We start from the raw sequence: 25,782 nt of genomic DNA, 5'->3' as shown, positions 1-25,782 counted from the left end.
CACGCCAGCCATCCAACTGACGACAGGCGTCAAGCAAAAGGGTGACCCTTGTAATCAAAATACCTTTTTCTCAGAACACACCCAAATCCTGTTCTTCTCCTGAAGACTACTACATCATTGAAGTCTAGCAGGCAAGAACGTGTTACGGCAGGAGCTCCATCCAGAGGTACAATCAGCAGCGGCTTCATGACAGGAAGCAGATGCCATTTGTCAAAACCTACCTCGATCCCGTGACGTTTCCGTTCAGTTTCAGAATCCCACCATTTCTGGTCCTCAAGTTACTGTCAGATGCAGCACTAAAACAAGTTGTGGAAAGACACAACTAAGTACCAGGGTGATACACAGTGAAAACAAATAATGAAATGAGTAATTTATGAAGGCTGCTTCATTCATTGTTTTCTCTAGGGCCTGGACTTTCATGCAATGAGAAGGCCTCTTTGTTCTTGTGAGATTAGGACTCTGCCTGTGGGAGTATTACTGCTGACAGGGCAATCCACATCAGATAGATTCAAAGATGTCACTCTTGGGAGTGTTGTCAGCCAGATTAAAACTGAGTTCACGAAACAAAATTCTGTTATGAAGTTGTAATGAAGGTTTCATGGAGGAAAAAGTCAACATAATCACTAGAAACTCACAAAAACGTTGTGGGAATCAAAAACAGTGACAAATAGCATGAAAGTGGTCAAAAAGAGTGAGTTAGCTTGTATACAGGAACTTTCTCAGTAAAACTGAGGTCATTGACACATACATTTTCATTTAAAGTAGGGCATGTGCACATATTGCAATTGTATCAAAAGACCAGGGGAAATTCCAGGTCAATATTTTAACAATGGCAATGAATCTAAGATGTTTTCAATTACATCAAAGGCGTCACAACTGAGTCATAAAAACACTGAAATTAGTGTCGTTGACATCTCTGATAAAGTGTTTGAACTTTTAATGGAAAATTGATGCAATTGGCATGCAACAAAATTCAGCAGGGGACAACTTGATGAGTACGTTTTGTTTTTGTCACAAACAGCCTAAAAGTCACCAAAAATCATTATCTAACAAAATCTTACAATTTTCGCTCATTTGGAAACGTTTTGTGCCTGCACTCTCTTCTGCAAAACCTCACATCCCATTAATATATTATTGATACATTCTTGTATCATTTTTCCCCATTGTAAACCTCTAGAGTCATATTTGCAGTACAAAATAATTGCTGCATGATTTCACTTCTTTTTAAATCTTCTCATCTCTGTCAGTCACTGCGAGAATTTATTACATATTCAGATTAAATACTATGGTACATTGTATTCAGAGATAAATGCGCTCATGTTATTGTACTATTAGAAGCTATTCCATGAACTCTATCACCTAATACTAGTCGGTCAAACTCCACATATTTCTCTGCACTTTCTTATGATTGTAATGAGGTCAGCCAAGTAGACCTCATATAATATGAATTCCTTGATTGGAATGATTGACCTGGTCCAATCACAGACCCCTGGCTGACAGATTTTATATCAGAGGCTCTGTTCACTCTGAGAGCTGGCTCTCAGGGAGCTGGATCAGTGTCAAGTATTATGCACATGTAAATAAAGGATGATTTAGAGGATACATGTGTTTCTATATTCATATAGTTAGACTTAAGGCTTATGCCTAGGTCTCTGTGTTTTTCTATCTTTTTCTAAATCCTCCCACACTGCTATTTATGCTTGGGGGAGCAGCCCTATAATATCATCGGAAGATTGCTCCTGGGTCCTAAAGCCATTCTATAACATCATGTATTAAGGGTCATGGCGCTGACTGTCTCCTGTTTCCTTTGGTTATATCAGTGCAATCTGGGTAGGTTCACCCAAACCAACACAAACGTTTTCAGAGTATTAAATGTCAGTGATTTACACCCCAAATGGCTTATGCTGGGTTTTCTGTGACTCCTCAACCTGATTTAAATTCATTTTTCTAAAATCTGCCCTATCAACTGTACTGGCAAAGTTACAATTGCCAGCTTACATCAGTGGCACCATTTAAGGAAAACTCTTCAAATAATTCTTAATTTTTTAAGGCCTGCAGCTGCTAGTTGGTGAGTTTTAAAATAGTCTTTACAGCAAAGTATTTAATGCATTAAAAATTAAATATTAAATGATCCATAAAATAGAACAAAGAATTGTAGATGCTGGAATTCTGAAACAGAAACAAAGTGGTAGAGAAAAGCAACAGGCTGAGTGACAGTATTTTGTGGAGAGAAAAACCGTTAATGTTTCTTTGTTTTTCTCTGCTGACGTGAACAATACTCTCTGTTTATGATTACATTATTCAGTATAGTTTATAGAAGTCATTTCACTGCTCCCTAATTAGATTACTCATAGATGGAAGACTGATCAAAGGACCCTTGTTGAAAAGGCTTATTATTTTTACTGAGAAACTCAATTTTACTGTATTGATAACACCACATCAGAGTACATCTTAAATATATCAAGTTCCCATCACTTGTGACCTTCAAACTACTAGATTGTTGTAAAAGAAAATGCAACTGTTATTGATGTCTTTAGGAAGAAAGACTATTGTCTCTATGTGGTTTGCAAGGCATATTTCAGCACGCAATAATGTAATTGTCTCTTAACTGCCCTCTGAAATGGCTGAGCAAGTCTCTCTGTTGTATTAAAACGGCTGTGATGAACAATAATGGGACTAAAACTGGACTGACCGTCCAGAATCAATCACTGATTTAATTTGGACACTACCAAAGCATGCCAAGCCCAGTCCATCCTGAAAGTTCTCCTTCCTAATCTTTAAAAATTGTACCAAAATTTGTAGACCAGACCCATAACCCAGTCAATCAATAGTCATAGTTAGAAAATTGTACTATTCTGTAATTATGTTCCAAACTCCTCCATCACCATCACAGATTCCTCAAAAGTGTCAGCCACATGGAGTACAGTTGTAAGGGAATACCCTTGGTAATCTTTAGTATTGCTTCTGGATTTCTAGATCTAATGGCACCAGGTCAAAAATGGGCAAGGCAGCTTCACAATGATTACCACTACTTTCCTCCTTTAAAAAAATGGATCTATACTCCTCCAAATTGGATACCACTTGGGGGTAACAATGACACAGAGGAACTTTGGCTGGTAAACTCGAATGTTTGTTTCTAAGAATAGTTCAGTGGCATCACTCCAGGGTGATCTGGATAAATTCTGAAGGATGTATCTGCCACTCTGTAGTTGGTTGTGAGTGAGCCAGCAAGAGGGAGAAATCCTACCTATACGTGTTCTCACTGATAGCCCCATCACAGATGTCCATTACAGTAACAGAAGAAATGATGATCACACAGTTTGTATAAAGTCTTCAGACTGAGGACATTTCCCTTGTGGTTTTGAAACACTCGCATACTGTTAAATGTGATAGCATGTGGTAGCTTGGTCAAGCAGTCTAAGGCGCTGCATTTAGGTTCCAGTCTTTAAGGAGGTGTGGGTTCGAATTGCACTGCTGTCACTTGTGAGGTTAGCACTGCTGCCTCAGAGCGCCAGAGACTGGGTTCAATTCCAGCCTCGGGTGACAGTCTGTGTGGAATTTGGATGTGCTCCCCATGTCTGCATGGGTTTTCTCTTGGTGCTCCGGTTTCCTCTCACAGTCCACAGATGTGCAGGTTAGGTGAATTGGCCATGCTAAATTGCCCATTTTGGTTGGGAATGTTAGTTAGGTGCATTAGTCAGTGGTAAATGTAAAATAATAGGGTAGGGAAATGGGTCTGGTTGGGATACTCTTCAGAGGGCCGGTGTGTGACATTTTGTATGGCATATTCCTCACTCTGCTGAAAATGTGTTGCTGGAAAAGTGCAGCAGGGCAGGCAGCATCCAAGGAGCAGGAGAATCGACGTTTCGGGCATGAGCCCTTCTTCAGGATTCAGGCTTATGCCCAAAACGTCGATTCTCCTGCTCCTTGGATGCTGCCTGACCTGCTGTGCTTTTCCAGCAACACATTTTCAGCTCTGATCTCCAGCATCTGCAGTCCTCACTTTCTCCCATATTTCTCCCTCTACCAATACCCTCAAACCAGGTTCAATGAGGAGTCTGGAAGAGCAAGCCAGGAACAGCATCGGGTATGCTTAAACATAAGATGCTGACCTGCTGAAGCTACAGCACTGGACTCCATGCATGCTAACAATCAGTGCAGGCAGCATTCTGAAAACAGAGCTCGGCAATCCCATTTAGAAAATAGTGTGGTAGAACAATTTTGTTGAAAGACCATTTTCTCCACAGTTGCTTCCTGGCCTGCTGAGAATTTCCAGCATTTTTTGTTTTTATTTCAATTATTTCAGGCCTGTCAAGACAGGCCTGATCCAAAATTCTAATGGTGGCATTCGAACTTGCAACAAATCCCATTCAGCCACTACTACTGTCCTCACTAACTGACATTAGCAACCAGTCCACAAGATGCCTCAATTTTAAGTTTTATGTCCTCATGTTCAAATGCTTCATCTCTCATTATTTCTGTAATCTTTTCACCCTAACAACCTTCAAAGTACTTCAAATCTGTCTCTGCTGATGCCTCACTTTATTTGCCCCTTTATACCTTCAACTCTCTCAACTTAAAGTATCCTTTTCCAAGTCTTCATGCCTCTGCTCCCTTACAATTCTTGACAAAATGTTCCTTTTTGACTACACTTTTGGTCAGCTGTCCGAATGTCCCTTGTCGTGGCTTAGTGTGTATTTCCATCTGGTTTTATGCTTGTGAACTGCCTTGGGATGTTTTACTGCATCAAATGCACTATATAATGTAAGTTGTTATTGATTCTACTGTACTCTTCATACATCATATATTTCGATATAAAAAGTTTGATTCCTAAAATTATAGATTAAATCATCAAACAATGCCCTGAAATATTGAAAGCAATAACAGCTTTGAATGTATTCTTAATGAGATGGCAAACAAAAACCACAATAGTCAATCTATTTTGTGAAAGGTTTGTTATGGCTATATATCCAAAGAAGTGTGAAAATCTTAGTATTCTATAACAGAGAGCTGCATTTAAGTTGGAAATTGAAATAAGGAGGACAAGTAATTGTTAGTAAATCATGAATCTTTGTTTTAAATAAAACATTTCAATGATAATTGGCCATGTAATTATTAAGCAATTGTTTTTAAAATGCCATGTTTTGTCCTTAAAGGTATGAATGACTTCAGTTATCTGCACACAAATTGCTTTGAGATTTCTATATATGTTGGCTGTGACAAATTTCCTCATGAGAGTGAACTCCCAGATCAGTGGGAAAACAATCGAGAGTCCCTCCTTGTTTTCATGGAACAGGTATGTTGTAGAAGAATCATTCTCTGTACTCTCCAAATCTGAAGTGACTGTTTCCAGGTCATGTTACAATGGCATTCTAAGTGTTGATGTGGAGGTGTCGGTGTTGGAGTGGGGTGGGCAAAGTCCAATAGGTTCATTTGAAACCACAAGCTCCTTCTGCTTTCTGAGGCAGCTAGTGAGAGAAAATACATCAGACACAAAATTTTTAGTAAAGGGTCAACTTATGCGAATGTAATGAACAAACCTAGATGACTATTAAGTCTTTAATCAATTTCTAGTCCTGCACAAAGTGGAGTGGACTGGGTGGTAGGGAAGTACGAAAAAAAACACTAACCTCTTCAAGTTCCAAGTCTTCATGTCTTTCTTCACGGTAAAAACAGAGAAGAAATATTCATTGAGGACCTCGCCCAACTCTGCTCATCTACACATACATGTCCACTTTAGTCCTTGAGGAGTCCTATTCTCTCTGTAGTTATTCCATTTCCTTCAATAAAGACTATCGTTTCGAAATCACTGCTGTCAACGAGACGTGTTGAGAATCTGACCTAGTATACATGAGAGTACAACTTGACGAACATTCCTTTTGACACAGCTGAGAGGATAAAGTCTGGCTACTATTGAGTTACAGGAATGGAATCACAATCAGATGTGGGGAGCTCTGCTGGTAACACCTCCCTGTCCCATGATAGTAGAACTGCACAGGCTCAGCCAGGGTAGGTTTATCACCAAATTAACTGGGAAAGCAATAGTTCCCAACCTTTTCAGTTACGCAACACACTTCATTGAGACAAACCATTCCATGGCATACCCACTTTTCTCAGCTGAATTGATTGCTCATACTCTTTATGGTTACAGACTTAGGACTGAGGTTTGCAACACGTGCAACACGTGCATGCAAAACCGAAAGAACAAAACCGCGTTTTTAATTTGATTGCTAACTTTCATGTAATTTTGGTTCAATGGAATGTTGTCTGTGATGAAAGAATATTTGTTTGTATTAACTTCCATTACCTTTGTTCAAAATTGCATGGCACACTTAGAGTCATAGAGTTGTAGAGCTATACAGCATGGAAACAGACCCTTCGGTCCAACTCATCCATGCCAACCAGATTAATCTAGTCCCATTTGCCAGGATTTGGCCCATATCCCTCTAAACTCTTCCTTTTCATATACCCACCCAGATGCCTTTTAAATGTTGTCATGATACCAGCCTCCAACACTTCCTCTGGCATTCTATACATACACTACCCTCTGCATGAATATGTTGCCACTTAGGTCCTTTTTAAATCTGTCCCCTCTCACCTTAAATCTATGCCCTCTAGTTCTGGAATCCCCACCTCGAGGAAAATACCTTGTCTATTCCCCTGATCCATGCCCCTTATGATTTTGTAATCCTCTATAAGATCATCCCTCATCCTCCAACGCTTCAGGGAAAATAGCCCCAGTCTATTCAGCCTCTCCTTATAGCTCAAACACTCTAACACTAGCAATATTGTTGTAAATCTTTTCTGAACCCTTTCTAGTTTCACAACATCCTTCATATAGCAGGCAGACCAGAATTGCATGCAGTATTCCAAAAGTGGCCTAACCAATGTCCTGAACAGCCGCAACATGACCTCCCAACACCTATACTCAATGTACAGACCAATAAAGGCAAGCATACCAAATGCCTTCTTCACTATCCTATTTACCTGGGACTCCACTTGCAAGGAGCTGTGAACCTGCACTCCAAGGTCTCTTTGTTCAGCAACACTCCCCAGGACCTTACTGTTAAATATATAAATCCTGCACTGATTTGCCTTTCAAAATGCAGAACATTTATTTAAATTAAACTCCATTCCATTGACCCATCTGCACTCTGATGTAACCTTCTTCGCTGTCCAGTACACCTACAATTTTGGTGTAAGCTGCAAATTTACTAACCATACCTGCTGTGTTCACAGCCAAATAATGTATATAAATGTTGAAAAGCAGTGGGCCCAGCAATGAACCTTGTGGCACACCACTGATCACAGACCTCTAGTTTGAAAGCCACCCTCCAACACCACCCTCTGTCTCCTACCTTCGAGCCAGTTCTGTATCCAAATGGCTAGTTCTCTCTGTACTCCATGTGATCTAACCTTGCTGACCAGACTGCCATGAGGGAAATTGTCAAACACTTTATTGATATCCCATCTAGATCACATCCATCAGTTGGACAGTTCTGATGGCACACACTGGTTGAAAACCTTTGGCTTACAGCATGCCTAGCATTCTCTCTAATGAATTGTAACCTAAGATGTCAATTATTATCAACATTAGTGCCTTAAAACTCTGCTTAACAACCTAAAATTGGCAGTAAATTTCAGCACCCAGTATATAGTGATAAATGTATTGTAGGGCTTAATAGGATGGTATGGTTAATAACCCCATTTCAAGACCAGTACCATCTCAAATATCCCAGGCATGACAAAAAGAACTCACTGTTACTTAGAATCTATAAACGCTTTGGAGACTTCTGTACCTTCAGCCAGATATGAATAAAAGCAAAAGCTGTGCAGACTGAAATAAAACTTGAACTATTTCAAAATGAGATGTCCCTAAAATCTGAAGCTAAGTTTTTGAACTTATTTCAGTCTATTAATTTTCTGATATTTTATGCATGTGTGCAGTATGTTACATCTGCTCCTGTTAGGGACACAATAAGCTCATGGACAGAAAAATAGTCCACAGTTGTAAGCCATTTGAGAAACCATTATAGCAAATGATAGTTATTGCTTAGAAGGTGATGACTATGGTGACCATATTGTATTCACTGAATGGAAGAAAACTATTGCATACAATGACTGTCAGCCTGTCAGCAATACACTCATGTTAGTGCTATTACCGTCTCATTTCTGGGATGAGTCACCACCACCCGATTGCATATGACATGCCCTCTGACACTTCTCCCATCTATGATAAGCTTAGTGCCCTCTTTGGGAATAATTAACTCAGCTCATTCCTCTATTATGTGCACTTGCAGCAATAGACAATGCAAGGAGCTGAGCTGGAACCTACAAAAGGTTCTGTGAGATTGTCATTTTGAGTCAGAGATAATAGTTGTTCTTTGATACTGGAATTGTAATAATAGACTGAGCAAAGAGAAGGATTTATTGCCTAGTGGACTTTCTGTTAAAGCAGCAAGGGTGTCCAATTTTATCCTTCGTAAAAAGTAACCTGAGTTGGCATATTGAAGTTAATTATCACAAAAATGAATAATGTTCCTTTCAGTTCATATTCTCATTTTATTCTAAAAAGGCAGCACTCTTATATACAACACCAAAAATAAATCAGTGGACTATAATCTAAGTAAGTTACTTTGAGAGTTGTACATTCTAAGAACAAGTTTTAAAATGAGTCCGCTGCTGTTCCGAATGGGCACTTCAAATCATATCCCTCATGGTCAATCCACAGTCCTAGTTTCAATGTCACCACTGTGTTAACATCAGGAGCAGGGTACAGACCTGGACTTGAATGCATTACTAGCATTGGAAGTAGACCTCCATTTAAAATCCGGGGCTCTTCACATGGTAGGTCTGGTAGCCCACTCTGGTGCACTGGTAACAGCTAGAGCAGCCCACACCCAGGCTTTCACATTAACGCCAACTTCTAAAAGGCTATTTGTTCATCCCCTACCCTGAGTGGACAAGGTCTCCTCTCCTCGCTGTTCCAAGAGGCCAATGAATTGCATAAACACTGCCAACTGTGAATTTCACTAGGTGCAGGTTATTGCCAGGAAATGTCAAATCGTGGGAATAGAAATATTTACAAAGACTTAGGAAAAGCTAAAAAAAAGTGTTTTTCATCTATCTGTTACCTAATCCAAGACATATGGGCAGAAGGCTAAATGCAAACAGGCAGAATTGAACTGAAAGAAAGCCTCTGCCAATATCCAACTCTGTGCCTCACTCTACGCATAATTATAACATACAGCTTATGATTAAAGAACTGACATTAAGTCCACACAAAGTATAAATGTACTTTTTGCACTGCAATGTCTGTTCTAAACATTTGACAGTAAGACACATATATAATTGAACAATGCGCTCTCATACTTCTTTGTACACATATGTGCATTTTTACTATTTTACTGTTTGCATCAAAGTGACTTGATCCCAAAGCAAGTGATTGTTGTGGTTAAGAATCATTAGGCCCATCACAAAATGCTGAAAGATCTGTCATGATGCAAAATATTTTTGAGGAATGCTACAATAACAATTCCAAGGTGAATTAACCAACTGGCATTTAACAATCATAATACTTGCAAGGTTTACATTTACAGAAGACTTATATTTAATATTTGTCACCTTCAGTCTTGTTTGTTTTCCTAATCAGGTCCATCGGGGTATCAAAGGTATAGTGCAAGATCCACAGGGAAAAGGAATTCCAAACGCTGTCATATCAGTTGAAGGCATCAACCATGATGTTACTACAGGTAAGAAACCATGATGTTTCCCTTACCAAAATTAGACCAAAGTATACAAATTATAGTGTGCATTATGTTAAAATGTAAAATTAATTAAATTTAATGTAAATTAAACACTGCACAAGAGTCAAGAAATCTTGGTACACAGTCTCTTTAGGGTGGAGCAGCAGCAACTAAATGTCTCAAAAGAAAACAGGACTGAATGTTCCCAGTCCCTGAATGATGTGGCCATGTTAGTCGGCAAAATACGGTGAGAATGGAAAAATTAGTTTCTCGATGTTGAGAGGATTAGTCTGATTTTGCACATGAGGCTTCATTAGCTAGATGAGAATCTCACTGACGAGCAATGAGGGGCCTACTTGCCGTAATAACAACTCATTATTACCTAATCTCACCTCAGGTAATGAGAGAAACTAGACCGTGACAAATCCTGACATGAAAATCTGAGTAGGGACCTGGAGGATGCACCTTCTCCTGGTGCTCATTAAAGCCAGAATTTCCCAACGTTTCAGGATACGCTTCATGGACAGCAATCATCTGCACCCTCTGTCTTTTGAGGTTGGCATTGGCAAAGCACCAGCCTCACCACGTCATCATGGCATATATCCAACTCACTTATAATACAGTTTGGCACTTTGATACTGCAGTTATGTGTTCACTGACTCCTTACCTTGCAATGCTGCTGCCAGGGCACTTTGCAGGTGGAGACAGGTACTAATCTCATGCATCAGATGCATGACGCATGCCTGCACTCTAAGCTTGTTGTCTTAGCACTCCTTACTTTGCATCTATTTGGATGCTCCAGCATATCTGCCTTGCCTTTTTTGCACCTTGGAGCTTTGGTTAGAAATTAAAGGCTTACTTCTGAATTGTATTGCCTTTTAGCACAGACACAAAGTCGGGCAGGTTGTCTTGTTTGCCAGAATGATTGATTGAAGGGGTCGACATGTTCCTGTATGGCACCGTACTACATCAGTGTCACACCTACATCACATGCCAGCAACGTACAAGACAAATACAATCAATGTACTTCAACCAAACTGTGATGTCTCAAAGTTTATGCCCTTAGTCAAGACCAGGGCCAGAGCTTACCTGCACAATAAGTTAAGAGTATTGGCACAAATTTTTCAAGTCATTGACAAATTCTCACCTTCTTTTGGAGAAGAAGAAATTGTTTTGTGAGAACCAGTAAAGAAACAGAACTGTGAAAGCTCCAGCACCAATCCCAGCTCTCATTCAAATGGAGGAAAATAAAGACATTGTCAGCTAGGCAGAGCTGATGATTAGGCTGGAGGCCATTCTCAACAGGGTGTCAAACTATTACATATCTCCTTTCTCTGTCATTTGAAGCAGTAAGAAACCTGGTAATAGAGCTCATCAAAAAATACTTACTAAGAGCTTGTTAAACAGTCTCCTGGTCTGCCTCTGACAGATTGCTCATTTCTCATCATTGTTTTCATTGAAAACACCTCATACATTTGCTTTACCAAACATGAATCCTTATGTACGTGCCCAGGAATGTACCCAGGCTAATTGTTCTGCATAAAGGTAATTTATCTTTTGAACAAATTTTATTTTTACTATTGTTTCACAAGGTAATGATTCTAAAAGTGTTAATGTTGAAGCCTGCATTAAGCGCTAAAGACTTGGATAGTGAAAGGCAAAACATCTCAGGATCTGGAAGGGAACAATGTCATTAAACTCAGTATAAAAACAGAAGTACAAAAGTAAGTCAGTAGGTCTGGCTGAGAAATGGCCTTGTTTGTGCTCTCAATCAAAGAACAAGAATTGGGGGCCAAGGTTTCTTACTGCTTCAATGAATAATTGTTAGACAGAGAAAGGAGACATGCAATAGGTTGACAGCTGTGTTCATGTGGCACAATAAAGTGTGAAATGAGAAAGCATTTAGCAAAAGAGTAAAATATTTTGCACTTGTTAGAAGGTAACAGCAGAATGCGCTTTGGAGGATGGAACTATTTTCAGTGCTATGGGAGGTGTCAGTGCTGCAACTGGGTTTATTATGAAGAAACAGAGAAAAATTTGCTCACGCTTACCCATACTGTCCAGGTCATGTACATACCTGCAGGCCCCACCTGCTTCACTGCCATCAACAACACTATTGAAGAAAGAATGTACTGTTATCTGAGACAACTCACTGCACAGAATCCTCCTCACTGAATTAAACTGAGTTCAATTTTCCTTGCTTTGAGAGATGCATTTGTTCTTTAAATGATATAGAGAGTCTTGACATGTTTGAATTTGAGCTGGTTCTTGCTATAAGGCATGGACCAAAACAGTTGCTCCAGAGTAGTAAAGTCATCTGGGAAAATAAGAGATAAAGAACTAATCAAGAGAGTGATTCTGAAAACAAACCTCTGAAAATAAAATGAAATATCAAAGGTAATTGTTCACATAGATTTAGTTTCCTCTGCTGATTCACAGACTTGCCTACTGAGATATTCAGGAAAAGCTGGTATGAGGCAGTTGAAATTTAACAACATTTCAAGCAGGCAGAGGTATGGAAAGTATGAAACACACTCACTGCTCGAACATTCAGGTCAGAGATAGTTTAACTCTGCAGCTTCATTTAAATGCCACTGGCCTACAGCTTGCTTTGGACATGTCAGAGAGCGAAGACCATATGATCTGATTGCCTGGTAGCAGTGCAAAGGGAATTCCAGCAGGAGGAGAAGGCATTCCAGGAAGTGGAAGACTGTGACTTCCCATGTGGATCATGGAGCAGTATTATAGCTTTACCTGGCCTCGTAACAGAAAAATTTCTCTGAAATAAAGTGCCTCTTTGTCCTTATTACCAGTTACTGACCTTCTCCATCCTCCCAGCAAATGGTTTCACCCCATTTCTCCTCAGAAGTTGAAGCTTGATTGGGAAGCCATTGGGGACTGGAAGATGATTTGCATTTAGTCATGAAGCTCTCAGTTGGGTGTGAACTGGTTTTCCCAAACCAGCAGTGTTAAAATCAGGAATCATTGAGAAAGGGGTGAGAAATGGAGCATCATAATCACAGACCGACTTCATACTTCCTCTCCTGCCCTGGCATTCCCCAGCAAAGGAAGAGCAAAAATTTCTTAAGTTTCAGATTATTAATGGCATTGACCTTCTTGGGACATAGAGTCATAGAGATGTACAGCATGAAAACAGACCCTTCGGTCCAACCCATCCATGCCAACCCAATCTAGTCCCACCTGCTAGCACCCGGTCCATATCCCTCCAAACCCTTCCTATTCATTTACCCATCCAAATGCCCCTTAAATGTTTCAATTGTACCAGCCTCCACCACATCCTCTGGCAGCTCATTCCATACACGTACCACCCTCTGCGTGAAAAAGTTGCCCCTTAGGTCTCTTTTATATCTTTCCCCTTTCACCCTAAACCTATGTTCTCTAGTTCTGGACTCCCCGATCCCAGGGAAAAGACTTTGTCTATTTATCCTATCCATGCCCCTCATAATTTTGTAAACCTCTATAAGGTCACCCCTCAGCCTCTGACGCTCTAGGGAAAACAGCCCCAGCCTGTTCAGCCTCTCCCTATAGCTCAAATCCTCCAACCCTGGCAACATCCTTGTAAATCTTTTCTGAACCCTTTCAAGATTCACAACATTTTTCCAATAGGAAGGAGACCAGAATTGCAAGCAATATTCCAACAGTGGCCTAACCAATGTCCTGTACAGCTGCAACATGACCTCCAATCCCTGTACTCAATACACTGACCAATAAAGGAAAGCATACCAAACGCCTTCTTCACTATCCGATCAACCTGCGATTCCACGTTCAAGGAGCTATGAACTTGCACTCCAAGGTCTCTTTGTTCAGCAACATTCCCGAGAACCTTACCATTAAGTGTATAAGTCCTGCTAAGATTTGCTTTCCCAAAATGCAGCACCTCGCATTTATCTGAATTAAACTCCATCTGCCACTTCTCAGCCCATTGGCCCATTTGGTCCAGATCCTGTTGTAATCTGAGGTAACCCTCTTCTTCGCTGTCCACTATGCCTCCAATTTTGGTGTCATCTGCAAACTTACTAACTGTACCTCTTATGCTCGCATCCAAATCATTTATGTAAGTGACATAAAGTAGAGGACCCAGCACCGATTCTTGTGGCACTCCACTGGTCACAGGCCTCCAGTCTGAAAAACAACCCTCCACCACCACCCTCTGTCTTCTACCTTTGAGCCAGTTCTGTATCCAAATGGCTAGTTCTCCTTGTTCCATGAGATCTAACCTTGCTAATCGGTCTCCCATGGGGAACCTTGTCGAACACCTTACTGAAGTCCATGTAGATCACATCTACTGCTCTGTCCTCATCAATCGTTTTTGTTACTTCTTCAAAAAACTCAATCAAGTTTGTGAGACATGATTTCCCACATACAAAGCCATGTTGACTATCCCTAATCAGTCCTTGCCTTTCCAAATACACGTACATTCTGTCCCTCAGGATTCCCTTCAACAACTTGCCCATTACTAAGGTCAGTCTCACCGGTCTATAGTTCCCTGGCTTGTCTTTACCGCCCTTCTTAAACAGTGGCACCACGTTTGCCAACCTCCAGTCTTCCGGCACCTCACCTGTGACTATCGATGATACAAATATCTTAGCAAGAGGCCCAGCAATCACTTCTCTAGCTTCCCACAGAGTTCTCAGGTACACCTGATCAGGTCCTGGGGATTTATCCACCTTTAACCGTTTCAAAACATCCAGCACTTGCTCCTCTGTAATCTGGACATTTTGCAAGATGTCACCATCTATTTCCCTACAGTCTATAGTTTCCATATCCTTTTCCACAGTAAATACTGATGCAAAATATTCATTTAGAATCTCCCCCATTTTCTGCGGCTCCACACAAAGGCTGCCTTGCTGATCTTTGAGGGGCCCTATTCTCTCCCTAGCTACCCTTTTGTCCTTAATATATTTGTGAAAACCCTTTGGATTCTCCTTAATTTTATTTGCCAAAGCTACGTCATGTCCCCTTTTTGCCCTCCTAATTTCCCTCTTAAGTATACTCCGACTTCCTTTATACTCTAAGGATTCACTCGATCTATCTTGTCTATACCAGACATATGCTTACTTCTTTTTCTTAACCAAGCGCTCAATTTCTTTAGTTATCCAGCATTCCCTATACCTACCAGCCTTCCCTTTTACCCTGACAGGAATATACTTTTGCTGGATTCTCGTTATCTTATTTCTGAAGGCTTCCCATTTTCCAACCATCCCTTTACCTGTGAACATCCGCCTCTAATCAGCTTTCGAAAGTTCTTGCCTAATACTGTCAAAATTGGCCTTTCTCTAATTTAGAACTTCAACTTTTAGATCTGGTCTGTCCTTTTCCATTGGTCGCTGGCCCCAAAGTGCACCCACACTGATACCTCAGTCACCTGCCCTGCCTTATTTCCCAAGAGGAGGTCAAGTTTTGCACCTTCTCTAGTAGGTACATCCACATACTGAATCAGAAAATTGTCTTGTAAGCACTTAAGAAATTCCTCTCCATCTAAACCTTTAACACTATGGCAGTCCCAGTCTATGTTTGGAAAGTTAAAATCCCTAACCATAACTACCCTATTATTCTTACAGATAACTGAGATCTCCTTACAAGTTTGTTTCTCAATTTCCCTCTGACTATTAGGGGTTCTATAATCCAATCCCAATAAGGTGATCATCCCTTTCTTATTTCTCAGTTCCACCCAAATAACTTCCCTGGATGTATTTCCAGGAATATCCTCCCTCAGCACAGCTGTAATGCTATCCCTTATCAAAAATGCCACTCCCCCTCCTCTCTTGCCTCCCTTTCTATCCTTCCTGTAGCATTTGTATCCTGGAACATTACGCTGCCAGTCCTGCCCATCCCTGAGCCATGTTTCTGTAATTGCTATAATATCCCAGTCCCATGTTCCTAACCATGCCCTGAGTTCATCTGCCTTCCCTGTTAGGCCCCTTGCATTGAAATCAATGCAGTTTAATTTATTAGTCCTACCTTTCCCTGCCTACCCTGACTGTTTGACTTACTTCTGTTCACAGCTGGACCAGTCTCAGACAGATCTCTTTCCTCACTATCTCCCTGGGTCCCACCCCCCCCACCTTACTAATTTAAATCCTCCCAAGCAGTTCTACCAAATTTCCCTGCCAGTATATTAGTCCCCTTCCAATTTAGGTGCAATCCGTCCTTCTTGTACAGGTCACTTCTATCCCAAAAGAGATTCCAATGATCCAAAAATGTGAATCCTTCTCCCATACACCAGCTCCTCAGCCGTGCATTCATCTGCTCTATCCTCCTATTCCTGCCCTCACTAGCTCGTAGCACTGGGAGTAAACCAGTTATTACTACCCTTGAGGACCTCCTTTTTAAATTTCTGCCTAACTCTGTAATCTCCCTTCAGAATCTCAACCTTTTCCCTTCCTATATCGTTTGTTCCAATGTGGACAATGACCTCCTGCTGGCCCCTCTCCACTGTGGGAACATTCTGCACCCTCTCTGAGACATCCTTGATCCTGGCACCAGGGAAACAACACACCATTCTGCTTTTTCGCTGCTGGCCACAGAAACGTCTGTCTGTACCTAGGACTACAGAATCCCCTAACACAATTGGTCTCTTGGAAGCCAACATACCCCTCATTGCATTAGAGCCAGTCTCAATACCAGAAACTTAGCTGTTCGTGCTGAGAATCCATCACTGACTGATCTGGAAATTAGAGGAAACTAAAATGATCACAGCAAGTAAAATCATCCAAAAAGGTTAATTAAACTAAGAATTCAATAGATTCCCTACAGTGTGGAAACAGGCCCTTCGGCCCAACAAGTCCACACCAACCCTCAGAAGAGCAACCTGACCAGACCCATTCCCCCCGACTAGTGCACCTAACACTACAGGCAATTTAGCATGGCCAATCCACCTGACCTGCACATTTTTGGATTGTAGGAGGAAACCCACACAGAGCTGAAAATGTGTTGCTGGAAAAGCGCAGCAGGTCAGGCAGCATCCAGGGAACAGGAGAATCGACGTTTCGGGCATAAGAAGGGCTTATGCCCGAAACGTCAATTCTCCTGTTCCCTGGATGCTGCCTGACCTGCTGCACTTTTCCAGCAACACATTTTCAGCTCTGATCTCCAGCCCTCACTTTCTCCTCAAAGAAACCCACACAGACACAAGGAGAATGTGCAAACTCCACACAGACAGTTGCTCGAGACAGGAATCGAACCCGGGTCCCTGGTGCTGTGAGGCAGCAGTGCTAACCACTGAGCCACCGTGCCACCCTAGTAGAAATTAAGTCCAAAAGCATTCCATTCCATATTCACATACATCTGAAATGTACTGAAAGGGAAAATGAAAATAGCAAAAATCTGGAAAAGCTTAAAGTAAAATACATTAAAATACACACATATTACTATGAAATCTGTGTAAATGTGCCTTGTTTTATGTTATCAAACCTAAGAATATATAGAAGATTGATGGGGTATATTAAGCATTGGAGAGACTTCAAGATCAAGAGGCTCAAAATTGATTGGTTAATAAATGGGATATTCCAATAAAAGCTGAAGCAAACATAGTCACTTCTATTATTAATAAACATGAAGGATTTTCACAAGAATGATATTTTGGCTTGCATTGATCAACATAAGAGCAATGTCCTGGACAAATTGAAACAATAAAGGTGTGTTGCTAGGTAATCAATCATTAAAGAAATACATAATATTAAAGAACCTGAATCCTCAACAGTGTAATAGACTTAGAGAGCAATCAAAAAGAAAATTGTTAGATTGTCACTCAAATTGCTGCTGATTTCCGGTTGAAGTCTGAACATACAATGGAGCGCGGAGCAACAGTTACAGCAACATGGCAAATAAGCTCTGCCTTTTAATCCTGTGGATGTATCTTTTGTTCCAGCAACTGATGGAGACTATTGGCGGCTCTTAAATCCTGGCGAGTACAAGGTCACGGCCAAGGCTGAAGGTTATTCAAGTGCAACCCGGAACTGTGAGGTTGGATACGATATGGGAGCAACCGAATGTCATTTTGTTCTGACCAGAACAAATCTGTCAAGAATTAAAGAGATAATGGAGAAGTTTGGGAAGCAGCCAATCAATCTGTCCCTTAAACGGTTCAGGCGCGTTCGACACAGACGTCGCCAGTTATAGGAAATCCTTATAGAACAAAAGACCTCTCTAAATGATCGCAGTTCAAGTCTTATTTTATTCAAATAACAAAGAACTTCGCCAATTCATTTAAAATAACAAGATACAATCTGGGTTTATGTTATTTGTTGCCACAATATTCTGTCCATTATTTTAATATATAGCATATGTAACTTTTAAACTATTCAGCACTTTCCTGCATGATGTAGTTAGAAAACTTGCCATACTGCTGCATATATACAAAGAACACTTTACTAGTACTCTGGAAAGGCAGGCCATCACTCTCAGACACTAAATGCCTACTGTGCAGATAGAGGTCATTTGGCCCATTGAGTCTGCATTGACCCACGGAAGGGCATCCCACCCAGACCCAGCCCCCACCCTACCCCCACAACCCTGCATTTACCATGGCTAATACACCTAGCCTGCACATCCCTGGACACCATGGGCAACTTAGCCTGGCCAATGCAATTAACCTCCACATCTTTGGACTGTAGCAAGAAACTAGAGAACCCAGCGGAAACCCATGCAGACACAGGGAGAATGTACAAACTCCACACTTGAGGGTGTAATCAAACCTGGGTCCCTGGCGCTGTGAGGCAGCATTGCTAAACACTGAGCCATTGTGCCACCCTAAATGATACGATTTATGTATTTCGAAACTCATTCCCTTGAATGTTCCTTAACTATTGGATTGTTTATTTTTGCTGTAGTGTTATGAGTTATACAGTAATAAATGGAAGCCAAACATGAAAAGAAATATCTGGTAGGAAAAGCCGATAGTCTGTCAAACCTGCCACACTCCATGATGGTTGGACTACCATGGTTAAAAGTTTCTCCCAGTTACCCACACCTTGTCCTAGCTGACTTCATATCTACCCCCACAGCCAAGTAATCTCCTCTGAGAGGCAAAAAAAACCCTACATGGCCAGTAGGAGGAAGAGCACACTCTGTAAATTCCTCTCTGGGCTTCACAGATGATCAGAGGTCTCAGAAATCACATGGACAAGTATTATTTACTTGATGCAATCTCTGCCACTGTCAGGATATGATCCAGCTCTATCTTGAAGGCAGGTGGAGAGTCAGAATCCAACGCATTAACTACCAGTGTATACCAGAGGCTCACATTTCTTTTCGGAGACCCACTTCCTGACTAGTCTATGATTACCTTTACTTAAATTAAGGACATATCAGTACGAAATTCCCAATCTTCTAAACTGCAATCCTCTATCAATGGAGAAACTATTTAGACCTTTCATTATTGCAATAGATCTATACAAGCCAAAGCCTACTAAGCTGCTTCAAGATACCTAGATCAAGATACATGAGTCTGTCTATGTACCTGAGGTTCTTTGCACAAAAAAAAGATTTTTGCAAATCTCCTCTGGACCTTTTCAAAATGACTATTTCACTCATTGCGTGGAGCTTTCATAACTGGAATAGTGGTATAGACACAGTCGTCCAATGTATAATATCAAATTGGTCTCTTTGTGTACAAATGGTCATAGAGCCATACGGCATGGAAACAGGCCCTTCGGTCAAACTTGTTCATGCTGACCAGGTTCCCTAAACTGAACTAGTCCCATTTGTCTGCGTTTGGCCCATAACCCTCTGAACCTTTGCAAGCCATGTACACATCCAAACGTCTTTTAGATGTTATAATTGTATCGACCCATACCACTTCCTCTGGCAGCTCGTTCCATATACCCACCACTCTCTGTGTGAAAAAGTTACCCTTCAGTTCCCTTTTAAATCTTTCCCCTCTCACCTTAAACCTATGTTCTCTAGTTTTGGACTCCCCTATCCTGGGGAAAAAAACCTTGGCTATTCATCTTATCTATGTCACTTATAACACAAGTGGATACTCTGATAGTTTAGTTTTAGCTTATCAAAATTGGTCATGAACTTTCAGTGATCTTTAAAGAGTAATGTGAAGTTTGTTTTCTTCCTTGTCTTTTTTCACTATTTTTCCTTACAAATTCTATATTAGCCCATGAACATCCATGAGATAAGAAAGACTAACAGTTATATAGTGCCTTTCATGACCACTGGTACAGCTTAGAATCAAAGAATAAATGAATTTCCATTCATTTAAATTTAATTTTATTTGTCATAGTGAGATTCACTCCCTAAACACATTTAAATCTTCCTGCTCTGGTTGGATATCTTTACCCTCTTAAGCCATGCACAGATTTTAGTGCCATTTCAAACATAGTTAGCATACTGGCAGCATTTTGTCCAGATCAGGAATAGAGACTGCTCCCTAAGGATTGCTGGTAATAACATGTCTACAAGCTGAACCACACCTGTTAGCTACAATATTTTGTCCTTGCAATTGGAGTGCATTCCTGATGCAGTATTTAAAATTTTCTGCAAATGTCACAGGATTAAATAATGTGAAATGAGGTATTTTGTCAAGGAGTTTCTGGAGGCCCAGATAGACAACACCTACCAGATTTTTTTCATCGCCTAGTCATTTCCTAAAAAAATTTCACCAAATGGATCTGCTTTGATTTTAAGTTTATATGGGGTTTGCACAGAACCCCGCGCCCCCTATTAACTTGCGGTCAGTTAAATCTGTTAACTTTCCTAAGTAGTCAGAAGTTGCAAAGTAGAGCAATCTATGTGTTGCTTTTATTTTCCTCATTTACTCAAGGATGGTTGAGGAGAGTTTATAAGAAAGTTTTGTACAAAAAATTGTAATCCACATTTACTCAATGCCTATATTTACCAAATGCCTATAATTACCAAATTACCAAAGGCCAGGTAGATATAAAGATTATGAGCAGGAATAGGACATTTGGCCCCTCAAGACTACTCCACAAATCAAGTGAATCATGGCTGATCTGTTTATGTTACAAATTTCACTGTCCACCTACCTCCAATAACCTTTGCTTCTCTTGCCTAATAAGAATCTATCTACCTCCACCTTTAAAATATTTAATATTGTGCACCTCCCTCTAACGGAAAAACATTCTCCTTTTCTCTGTTCTAAAAGGGTGACTCCCAGTTCTTGACTCACCTACAAGACAAAATAAAATCCTTTCTATGATCTTAAATACTTCAGGTTGTTAGTCCTCACTCCTCTCAATACCACTGAAAATAAGCCCAGCCTTTCCAATCTTTCCCCCTAAGATGACCTGTTCATTCCAGATACCTCGCTAGTAAACCTGCTCCAAACCGTTCCCAACACATTTATATGGAGATGTAACTGTTGACATGATTCCCAATGTCATGCCATCAAAGCCTTTTATAACTGAAGCATAGCAGCCTTACGTTGATACTCAATTCCTCTTAACATAAACAATAACATTCTATTCACCTTCTTAATTATCCCCTGCACCTGAATAACTTTTCATGACTCAAGCTGTAGGATACCTAGATATCTCTGCAATGTGAAATTCTGCAGTCTTTCTCTGTTTAATAATTTCATTATTGTTCATCCTGCTAAAGTGAACTTCATGTTTTCCCACATTATAGTCCACCTGCCAGAAATTTACTCACTACTCAATGTATTGATCCATGTGTAACCTCCTTCTGTGCTTCACAGCATACTTTCCTAGCTATCGCTGTATCTTCTCCAAATCTAGCTACCATGTCTTCACTCCCCTACCTAAACCATTAGGGTATGTTGTACGAAGCCAAAACTGCAGCAGAGACCTTGCAGGACTCGGCTTGTCACATCCTACCAATCAGAAAAAGACCCCAACACTCAGTTTCTCTCATGCCACCTAGGCCTTGAGCTCCTTAATACCCTTCTAAATGGCGTCTTCTTAAATGCCATGTGGAAATATAAGTCCATCTATAGCTCCCCCTTTATCAATAAGACTATGTTACTTTTTCAAAGAATTCAATAAATTAGTTAAGCACGATTCCCCTGTCACGAACTGCACAGAATCTTTTCAATTATCATATGTTTTTCTAAGTGCGCAACTTTAACCATTTTAATGATTAATTTTAATGCCTTACCATCTAATTGACCACTTCCATCCAGAAGGGCAAGAGTAGCAGATACATGGGAACACTACCACATGCAAGTTTCCTTCCAAGCCACTCACCATCTCGACTTGGAAATATATAGCTGTTCCTTCACTGGGTCAAAATCCTGGATTCCCTCCCTAAGGGCATTGTGGAGCTATTTACAGATAGACACAAAATATTTTGTTAATTTCATCTGCCATTTCCTTATTATCTAGTATTAACTTGCCATTCTCACTCCCTAGGGGACCAACATTTATTTGATCTAACCCATACCTTTGTAAATTACCTGTCAAAAGTTTTGCTATCCATTTTAAATGCCGTAGCTAGCTTCCTATCATGCCGTAATTTCTTCCTCCTCTGTAATCTTTTAGTCATTTTTCACTAATCTTTATATTTGTCCCAATCATCTTCAGCCACTCTGGTTTGTGAAAATATGCATTTTTTTCATTAATTTTGATGTATTCCATAACATTTTAGTTCACCATGCAGATGAGTCTCCTTATAAGTTATCTTTATAGTAGGAATATACCTATTCTGAATACTCTTAAATGTCAGCCAGTGCTTTACGATTGATTTGTTGCATGGCCTGGTATCACAGTTCCATTCAGCAAACTCAGCTTTCATACATGCATAATTGTCCTAATGCAAGTTATAAGTGCTGTTCTTAGACCCACTCTTTTCCTTTTCAAGCTGGATGTAAAATTCAGACATTTGGTCATGGCTACCTCAAGTTGCCTTTACTGAGAGATCATTAATCCTGTTACACAGTAGCAAGTCTACCATAATCCTATTGTGGAATTCTTTTCCTTACTCTGTTTCATCCTGATTCCATTTCCTGATCTCCTGAGTCAAGGTCATCTCTAATTACTGCATGAATGCCATCCTTGTCAAAAATCTGTATCTGAATGGAACCACAGAAAACAGTCATTGTTTCACAGATAAAAATGGTATTGTGCACATTCATAAACAGTAAAATAGTCCTATCAGTTGATATACATGTTCAGTAAACCATAAACTGTTTGATCTTTCCCTTGTTGACGCTTTACATTTTACCACAGCTCAAATCAATCTTGTTTCAGAATAACTGACCCTCCCTCCACATTTACCTAGCATGCTGTTCTTCACATATGTCAGATATCCCTCAATATTCAGGACTTCTTCTTGTATTCCTGCAATCATATATCCATAAAGGCTATTTATGTACTTTAAGTCATATTTACTTCAGTGTATACTATCCATTGTTTACTTTGTTGTGAGTATTATGTGTATTCAGATGCAGTGTCTTTAATTTTGACATTTTTGTTATTTTTCTAACATCTAGTGTTGACTGTTGGTGTATTTTTAGGTTTATTCCCTCCATACCTTCCTGTTCTTCTCTGACCTTTATTTACCACATACTATTTTGTCCTCCTGCCTTGATACTACTCCTGATTTGCTGCGTCAACCCAAACATGATCCTTTGCCTCCACTATTCATTTTAAAGCCCGTTCTACTTGCATAGTTGTACGATTTGCCAGAATATTGGTCCCAGCACAGTTCAGGTGCACACTGTCTCAATGGTACAGCCCTCATTTTCCTCAGAACTGATGTCAGTGCTCCATAATCTGGAAGCCACTTCTCCTACATCAATCTTTGAGTCACATATTCATTTCACTGACCTTACGTGTCCTTTGCCAATCATTGGTCAGGTAATAATGCAGAGAAAACTACCCTTGTTTTTGGTCTTCAATTTGGTTCATAATCCTCATATTGTTTAAATACAACCTCTTTCCTATTTTTGCCAATGTCAATGGTACCTACATGGACCGTGACATCTGAATCCTTGGATTGTCCTAATTCCCAGTCCAAACTTCTGTTCAGTCCTGTTGATCTCTGATTTTCATGCTATGTCTCTGAGGCTTATATGTCAAACTCTTAAGGGGTAAAAAAGGAAGCATTTGTCAGCTTTTATTATAAAACTTCAAAATCTTATTGATCAGTTGAGACTCCATAATTGCAAGGACCTTCAATACTATTCAGTTCAAATGCTATTCCAATCATTCTGAAATAAGATTGATTTGAGCAGTGGTAAATGTAAACAGTTCACATGGGAAAGTTCTAACAGTCTGCAGCTTATTGAGAGTGTTTATCAAACAACAGACCTTTTATTATATTTGATACTATTTTAATCTATTAAATAATTACTGTTTTCTGTGGTTCCACCCAGACACAAGTTCCAGATTTTGGAATTTTCTTTATTTCAAAAGGTGGGACTGTCATCAAGTAATAAACCTATACTTAATAACCTTGTTGAATTTCGGTTTGAACCAATGATAACACGAAACGGTCACAAAAATAGGCACATATTTCAGGCTTCCTTTTGAACCCAGCCTGAAAAATGTGCCTATTTTTGTGGAATTCATCAAATGGATTGTTATGGATTGGATGCACACTATCAATACGATTTGTCCAAACTGTAAATTGTCTGCATTGAATTTTACTGCATATATACTTTTGTTTTTTGGTTCAAACAGAAAAGAAGGCCAAATTATACACATATAAACAGTTTTAGTCTGTTTTCCAATTCTAGAATAAATAGATAGCAAGCCCATTGTTTGTGATATTAATAGTGCATATTCTTGTCACACCAGTCACTAACTTTCATTTTGTTTCTGTGGGCAATATCATACTGAAGTGATTAAATAAATCAAACTAGGACTCCAATGGATGTATGCAATTAGTTTATGGGTAAAGAAGAGTTCTATTTTGTGCAGAAGTTGAAGTCACAGTTTTCCATTTCTTGTACTTGATACGAGGAATTGAAATGGAAAAATTCCTTTTGTGGAATATGATAGGGTAGATATTGTGATTGAATGTGATTAGACAAAAAATTCAAACTAATGAGTCAGCTTTTGTGCAATATCCTTATTGATTAGCACAAGTCAATAATAACCAATGAGAACACAGAGCCTTAACCAGTGAGATGTGAGACATTTCATTTAAAGTATTCAAAATTAATGGCTTAATTAATAAAATTGAATAGAATTACTTTGTCATTACCTTTGATTATAAAACATTTAAGACTTTTGAGGCATACAAAATTTTTGATTTGTGTTTCGCAAATAGAAACATGAACAATTAACAGAGCCAAGTAGCAGTTAAAAATAATGACGTTTTTATAGTTCTAAACTCAAAATTGTATTGCTTCCCTTTAGTGAAATGCAACTTTAAACTCAATTAGCAATATTTTGTCATGTTATTTTGAGTGTTTTAAGTTGGTTTACAATCATTGTTACATTTCTGTGTGGCAAGTGTTCAAAGCCTACTTCGAAAATTTATATTGTCATGGCTGAGGTTCTAAATATGGCCTTAGAAATCAGTATCTTTCTTACTTCAGTATCATAATATTTTTATATTTTTGGTGTACATTCACAATTATGGTGGAAAGTTTAAAATGTAACATCTATAACTGTCATGTGCATAATGGAGTAAAATATCTGTAATGTTCATTCTGTGTTAATTTGTCAATTTGTGCTAAGTTGTGAACTTACAGTCACCTTAACTCTTAAGTGTTCTTGCACTTTAAAATAAAGCATTATAACATATCACTTTGTCACTTGTTCCTTCACTGAATCAATAATATTGATAATGAATTGATGTATGTGCATCTCAAACTATTTTTTTCAAATTTTCTCTAATTGACCATTCTTCAGCCAATTTAAATGATGTCAACAGAGGACACTTCCAACATTTTATATTGAACACTTTGTGCGTTCAATACTATGATTGTTTGTTAAAGATCATTTATGGAATGTGGGTGTCGCTGGCTGATCAGCATTTATTGTCTGTCCCTAGTTACTTTCAGAAGGTGGTGGTGAGCTGCCTTCTTGAGCCACTGCAGTCCATGTGCTGTGAGTTGACCCACAATGCCTTTAGG

The 25,782-nt window shown here is 39.6% G+C and overlaps 1 protein-coding gene across 1 annotated transcript in view; it reads left to right on the top strand.

Annotated features, from left to right (window-relative positions):
* cpxm2 (carboxypeptidase X (M14 family), member 2) overlaps positions 1-25,447 on the top strand; it is a 199,249-nt gene extending 173,802 nt beyond the window's left edge. Inside the window, exons 12-14 of the mRNA XM_043712660.2 lie at positions 5,157-5,296; positions 9,653-9,752; positions 17,638-25,447. Coding sequence (XP_043568595.2) covers positions 5,157-5,296; positions 9,653-9,752; positions 17,638-17,888 — 491 coding nt within the window. The 3' untranslated portion in view covers positions 17,889-25,447. The remainder of the gene's footprint in view (positions 1-5,156; positions 5,297-9,652; positions 9,753-17,637) is intronic.
* Positions 25,448-25,782: the final 335 nt, after the last annotated feature.

This window comes from Chiloscyllium plagiosum, unplaced genomic scaffold, assembly GCF_037043375.1.
Source record: "Chiloscyllium plagiosum isolate Xiang-an unplaced genomic scaffold, Cpla_swu_hap1 HiC_scaffold_22, whole genome shotgun sequence".
Classification (NCBI taxonomy): Eukaryota; Metazoa; Chordata; class Chondrichthyes; order Orectolobiformes; family Hemiscylliidae; genus Chiloscyllium; species Chiloscyllium plagiosum.
This window is presented reverse-complemented; position numbering and strand designations above follow the sequence as displayed.